The 7,057-nt window shown below is 45.2% G+C and overlaps 1 protein-coding gene across 1 annotated transcript; it reads right to left on the bottom strand.

Moving 5' to 3' along the window:
* Positions 1–1,492: 1,492 nt before the first annotated feature.
* On the bottom strand, positions 1,493–5,604 carry LOC311121456 (RING finger protein 145-like). The gene is made up of 2 exons (XM_084195950.1): positions 4,415–5,604; positions 1,493–3,937 (listed from the first exon to the last, which is right to left on the bottom strand). The coding sequence occupies exons 1-2, from the start codon at positions 4,736–4,738 to the stop codon at positions 3,386–3,388; spliced, it is 876 nt and encodes a 291-aa protein (XP_084052076.1). The 5' UTR covers positions 4,739–5,604; the 3' UTR covers positions 1,493–3,385.
* Positions 5,605–7,057: the final 1,453 nt, after the last annotated feature.

The raw sequence follows: 7,057 nt of genomic DNA, 5'->3' as shown, positions 1-7,057 counted from the left end.
GAAGGTATACATCGCCAGCCTTCTAGGTGTCACTGAACTAGATCATTACCACGAACCCCGGACTGTCTTGTCTCATTACGCACACCTGGTTCCCATTCCCCCTGATTAGTATGTGTATATATGTGCCCTCTGTTCCCCATTGTCCTTGTCGATAATTGTCCCATGTCCATTGGTCTCGTGAATACCGTGTATTGTGCTCTTGTTGTTTACGGGTCTCGTCCCGTGTATTGTGTAGAGGTTACACCTCACTCTTTGTTTGGGTTACATCCCTTTGATATATATACACTGCTCAAAAAAATAAAGGGAACACTTAAACAACACATCCTAGATCTGAATGAATGAAATAATCTTATTAAATACTTTTTTCTTTACATAGTTGAATGTGCTGACAACAAAATCACACAAAAATGATCAATGGAAATCAAATGTATCAACCCATGGAGGTCTGGATTTGGAGTCACCCTCAAAATTAAAGTGGAAAACCACACTACAGGCTGATCCAACTTTGATGTAATGTCCTTAAAACAAGTCAAAATGAGGCTCAGTAGTGTGTGTGGCCTCCACGTGCCTGTATGACCTCCCTACAACGCCTGGGCATGCTCCTGATGAGGTGGCGGATGGTCTCCTGAGGGATCTCCTCCCAGACCTGGACTAAAGCATCCGCCAACTCCTGGACGGTCTGTGGTGCAACGTGGCGTTAGTGGATGGAGCGAGACATGATGTCCCAGATGTGCTCAATTGGATTCAGGTCTGGGGAACGGGCAGGCCAGTCCATAGCATCAATGCCTTCCTCTTGCAGGAACTGCTGACACACTCCAGCCACATGAGGTCTAGCATTGTCTTGCATTAGGAGGAACCCAGGGCCAACCGCACCAGCATATTGTCTCACAAGGGGTCTGAGGATCTCATCTCGGTACCTAATGGCAGTCAGGCTACCTCTGGCGAGCACATGGAGGGCTGTGCGGCCCCCCAAAGAAATGCCAACCCACACCATGACTGACCCACCACCAAACCGGTCATGCTGGAGGATGTTGCAGGCAGCAGAACGTTCTCCACGGCGTCTCCAGACTCTGTCACGTCTGTCACATGTGCTCAGTGTGAACCTGCTTTCATCTGTGAAGAGCACAGGGCGCCAGTGGCGAATTTGCCAATCTTGGTGTTCTCTGGCAAATGCCAAACGTCCTGCACGGTGTTGGGCTGTAAGCACAACCCCCACCTGTGGACGTCGGGCCCTCATACCACCACATATACATACATACATATATATATATATATACACACACACACACACACACACACAGCGCCCCCTATCAGTCATCTAGTGTATATATAAATCATTGGTTCCAGCTAGTCTCTCGAGCGAGACTGCTTACTTCCGCAATCGTTGAGGTCTGGCTCCAGCCACCTGGTGATGTTGGAAGTGGTGGCTTATCCATCCCCATCTTCAATTATCAAATCAACAACACTAAAAGAGAGTTTGTTCAGACTGCAGTTCAAAATTGGATGGTGGAATTTATTTGACATTCAGTTTTGTAAAATAAAGGCGACACCAGGCAAATTTCACACCAAACAATACAGAAAGTTGACTGGAATTCAGCAGAGCATGTCGTTCTTTTCGTATATAAAAAAAAAGAAAAGACAAAAACGATCGAAACAGAATTAAATTGAAGGGCTTCTCCAACACAAAGAAACAAAATCCCAAACAGGAATGCATTTCAAATGCTAAAAGACGTCCTCTTCAAAATGTCAATGTCATGATGTATGTAAAATACTATTCACAATTTTCCGTCAAGAAACTGTGCTATAGCCACCAACTCGCTACAAATCATTTAAATGGAGCATTTACAAGTTTGATCATACATAATCACATGTATTCATTCTCAAAACTGTAACAAATGCCCCTAAAATACTGTTGAAGGTAAATTCAGTGCTGACACCTCTCAATCTGTGATCTTCAACCCTTCACACTTACACCTATAGAGGGCACTGAAGTGTTCACACAAGCCTCAGATCACTTCATATTGGGTGGTGCAGCTTTAACACTATGGCAGGCATATCAAAAGTCCTTTTCATATAATATATGAACGGTTATATACACACATTTATATAAGGTTTTTCCTCGTACAAACCAAAAATATTTGGTACCTGACAAAAACTACTTAAAATGACATTAGTGCAAATGTCATAACACGTCGGCTACATTTCATGAAAATAAAAGTTCCTACAGCTACCAGATGGTGACAGCGTGCAAGCCTAAGCGTGCGTATAAAGCTTCTACATCAAGTGCTATGTCTGTTCTCTTCAGTATATGAATATCAAATCACACATCCGGTGAGTGTTTATGTCTCCGACATACACAACACCTTGCCCACCCTGTTCCCTGACTTGGTAAGGTTGTTGTGTAACAGATCATCAGGCAGAGCAAGGTGAGGGAGGGTAGGCAAGGTCCAACCAGGGTAGGCAAGGCCCAACCAGGGTAGGCAAGGCCCAACCAGGGTAGGCAAGGCCCAACCAGGGTAGGCAAGGCCCAACCAGGGTAGGAAGGTGGGAAGGAGGGAAAAACTTGGAGTGGTAAAATAGTGAGCCAACGTTAGTGACCTAAAGAGGGGAAAAGGTGAGTGAAATATAGCCCAATTGGACTATATTGTGAAGTTGAATGAGAGTTAATGAAACTTCTAATATTATATTGTGGCTGTGTTTGTCTTACGCTAAATAGATGTACAGTATAATGACAGTCATCTGTCAAATAGCTGCATTTTGTTGTTAATCTAACTCAGTGGCCTTGTGGTTAGTGTCCGTCCTGAGATTGGAAGGTTGTGAGTTCGATCCCCGGCCGAGTCATACACTAAACACTAGAAATGGGACCCCAATGAGTCTCTGCTTGGCACTCAGCGTTTAAGAGATAGATTGGGGGTAAAGCCCTGCGATAGACTAGCGTCCTGTCCAGGGGGGTGTACTTGTACATCAACCTGCCTCACGCTACAGAAACAGGAGATAGGCTCCTGCTCCTATGAGCCGTTCCGGCTAGCACAAGCCAAGGCTCGTGCAAGTCTACTTACTTATTTTGATGCTAAGTGAGGTTTAGTATGGCATCACTCAAGTCTGCATCAGATTTCATATATGAAATCCTATTGGATTAATAACCATGAAATGTACTTGAATGAAATTAATTAACAATGAAATGTTAATGAATGACGTTTAAGACCAAACGTAAGCAGCAGGCAACAAATAGATGAGAGTTCGTTAAGGGGGAGGTGTTGGATAGTGGCATTAGGGAAAGTCCAACAGTTAACCAGCAACCTCTATCATGGTGAAGTCGTACATATTAGCCACTTGAGGATGAATAGTCTTTAGCTGTGTGTGAGGTGGTGTGCATGAGCGAGGCTCAGAGGCAGCAGGGGCTGGCAGACTGTTGTAGTTCTGACTGGAGTTGTGACTGGAGTTCAGCTGCACATGCTGTGGATGATGTTGCTTCAGGGGAGGCGGCAGACTGCTGGGGCTGGCGATGCCTGAGATATGACTCCCCTGAGCCCTGTGACGGACCTGCCACCTGGCCATCCAAATACACCCTGTCCACTGTGTCAGTCTGCTGGGGGCATGGGGCCCTCTCCTCTGCCTGGCCCTCAGGATCTGGGTCAGGGTTAGCAGGGGAGGAAGAAGGGCTGGCTTGGCTCCCTTCAACAGGAGCACCGTTCTGAATCACTGGTTTGTTCCCTTCAGCCGCACTGGCCACTGGCTCTCCTTGCCCAGCCTCTGCTGGGTTGGGATTGGCTGGTAGAATGTCCTGGGCGGGTGCAGCGGTGGCATTGGCGGGCTGTGATTGGCTCTTCAGCTGTTTGTGGCAGAGGGGGCAGGTCTCCTGTACATAGAGCCACTTCTTGAGGCAGCCAGCATGGAAGAAGTGACTGCAGGGGGTGATGACGGCAGACTTCATGTCCTAGGAGGAGAGACAGCATACTGGTTAACTACTGAAGGACTATGGACAACCACAGAAGAGCCCGCTACAATGCCTGATGATGCGTTTCTGATGAGTGGAAGTATATCACAGTTACACATCCTTATTCAAACTAAACTATCATTTCTCTTTTGAAATGTTTACGCAGAACTAGTGTTGCAAAATTACAGTAGCTTTCCCAAAATTCCCAGGTTTTCCCCAAAAAATGGTTGGAGGTTCCCGGAATCAGCAGGGAATAAGCAGGAAATCTGGAATACCCAATCAGGATTTCCGAAAACCTGGGAATGTAGAGAAAGTTACCAGAATTTTACAACCCTATGCAGAACCCATTTCATATCCGCATTGTCCCCTTCATACAAGCAGAGGGCTATAAAACAAATGTATCAAACCAATAATGTCGGCCTCTCAAACAGCATGCACGCACTCACACTGGACAAACACACACACACACTCCGTCACCTGGTAGCAGATGGCACAGATGTCATTGTACTGCTCCAGCTGCAGGTCGGAAGCAGTGGGCAGGCTCTTGATCTTGTTGACGGCGTCTCGGCGCAGCAGGAAGCTCTGCCAGCCCAGCTGGGCGCGCAGCCACACGTTGTAGTAGGAGTGGATGAAGATGATGGTGGAGCCCATCACCGTCCACTCCCCGAACACCGTCTCCGACACGCCGTAGGCCACCACCACCAGCGCCACCAGGAACTCCAGCAGCCGGTAGGTCCCGTTCACGTAGTAGATGACGTCGTCCATGTTCTCCACGGGCTCCTTACGGAACTCCTCCACCATAAAGATGATGTAGATGAGCAGGGTGCCCAGCACCTAGGGGAGAGGGACATTGAGTGTGGGTGCTTTGTTTCACTTGTTTTGACACTAAAGGTCCCTCTCATGTTGGGACAAGCGGTTGAGGGTCAAGGGTTAGGACCACAGGTAATAAATATAACAAAAGTAGTGAGGTCTGCACCCTTCCTTTTCTCTATTACAGATAGTCAACGCACCAGAATCTTAGAATCTTCTAAAGGTCAACGCACCAGAATCTTAGAATCTTCTAAAGGTCAACGCACCAGAATCTTAGAATCTTCTAAAGGTCAACGCACCAGAATCTTAGAATCTTCTAAAGGTCAACGCACCAGAATCTTAGAATCTTCCAAAGGTCAACGCACCAGAATCTTAGAATCTTCTAAAGGTCAACGCACCAGAATCTTCTAAAGGTCAACGCACCAGAATCTTCTAAAGGTCAACGCACCAGAATCTTCTAAAGGTCAACACTCCACAATCTTCTAAAGGTCAACGCACCAGAATCTTAGAATCTTCTAAAGGTCAACGCACCAGAATCTTAGAATCTTCTAAAGGTCAACGCACCAGAATCTTAGAATCTTCTAAAGGTCAACGCACCAGAATCTTAGAATCTTCCAAAGGTCAACGCACCAGAATCTTAGAATCTTCTAAAGGTCAACGCACCAGAATCTTCTAAAGGTCAACGCACCAGAATCTTCTAAAGGTCAACGCACCAGAATCTTCTAAAGGTCAACACTCCACAATCTTCTAAAGGTCAACGCACCAGAATCTTAGAATCTTCTAAAGGTCAACGCACCAGAATCTTAGAATCTTCTAAAGGTCAACGCACCAGAATCTTAGAATCTTCTAAAGGTCAACGCACCAGAATCTTAGAATCTTCTAAAGGTCAACGCACCAGAATCTTAGAATCTTCTAAAGGTCAACGCACCAGAATCTTAGAATCTTCCAAAGGTCAACGCACCAGAATCTTAGAATCTTCTAAAGGTCAACGCACCAGAATCTTCTAAAGGTCAACGCACCAGAATCTTCTAAAGGTCAACACTCCACAATCTTCTAAAGGTCAACGCACCAGAATCTTAGAATCTTCTAAAGGTCAACGCACCAGAATCTTAGAATCTTCTAAAGGTCAACGCACCAGAATCTTAGAATCTTCCAAAGGTCAACGCACCAGAATCTTAGAATCTTCTAAAGGTCAACGCACCAGAATCTTAGAATCTTCTAAAGGTCAACGCACCAGAATCTTCTAAAGGTCAACGCACCAGAATCTTCTAAAGGTCAACGCACCAGAATCTTCTAAAGGTCAACACTCCACAATCTTCTAAAGGTCAACGCACCAGAATCTTAGAATCTTCTAAAGGTCAACACACCAGAATCTTAGAATCTTCTAAAGGTCAACGCACCAGAATCTTAGAATCTTCTAAAGGTCAACGCACCAGAATCTTAGAATCTTCTAAAGGTCAACGCACCAGAATCTTAGAATCTTCCAAAGGTCAACGCACCAGAATCTTAGAATCTTCTAAAGGTCAACGCACCAGAATCTTCTAAAGGTCAACGCACCAGAATCTTCTAAAGGTCAACGCACCAGAATCTTCTAAAGGTCAACACTCCACAATCTTCTAAAGGTCAACGCACCAGAATCTTAGAATCTTCTAAAGGTCAACGCACCAGAATCTTAGAATCTTCTAAAGGTCAACGCACCAGAATCTTAGAATCTTCTAAAGGTCAACGCACCAGAATCTTAGAATCTTCCAAAGGTCAACGCACCAGAATCTTAGAATCTTCTAAAGGTCAACGCACCAGAATCTTCTAAAGGTCAACGCACCAGAATCTTCTAAAGGTCAACGCACCAGAATCTTCTAAAGGTCAACACTCCACAATCTTCTAAAGGTCAACGCACCAGAATCTTAGAATCTTCTAAAGGTCAAAGCACCAGAATCTTAGAATCTTCTAAAGGTCAACGCACCAGAATCTTAGAATCTTCTAAAGGTCAACGCACCAGAATCTTAGAATCTTCTAAAGGTCAACGCACCAGAATCTTAGAATCTTCCAAAGGTCAACGCACCAGAATCTTAGAATCTTCTAAAGGTCAACGCACCAGAATCTTCTAAAGGTCAACGCACCAGAATCTTCTAAAGGTCAACACTCCACAATCTTCTAAAGGTCAACGCACCAGAATCTTAGAATCTTCTAAAGGTCAACGCACCAGAATCTTAGAATCTTCTAAAGGTCAACGCACCAGAATCTTAGAATCTTCCAAAGGTCAACGCACCAGAATCTTAGAATCTTCTAAAGGTCAACGCACCAGAATCT

The sequence above is a fragment of the Coregonus lavaretus genome, assembly GCF_964263955.1.
Source record: "Coregonus lavaretus genome assembly, contig: HAP1_SCAFFOLD_2755, whole genome shotgun sequence".
NCBI lineage: Eukaryota > Metazoa > Chordata > Actinopteri > Salmoniformes > Salmonidae > Coregonus > Coregonus lavaretus.
This window is presented reverse-complemented; position numbering and strand designations above follow the sequence as displayed.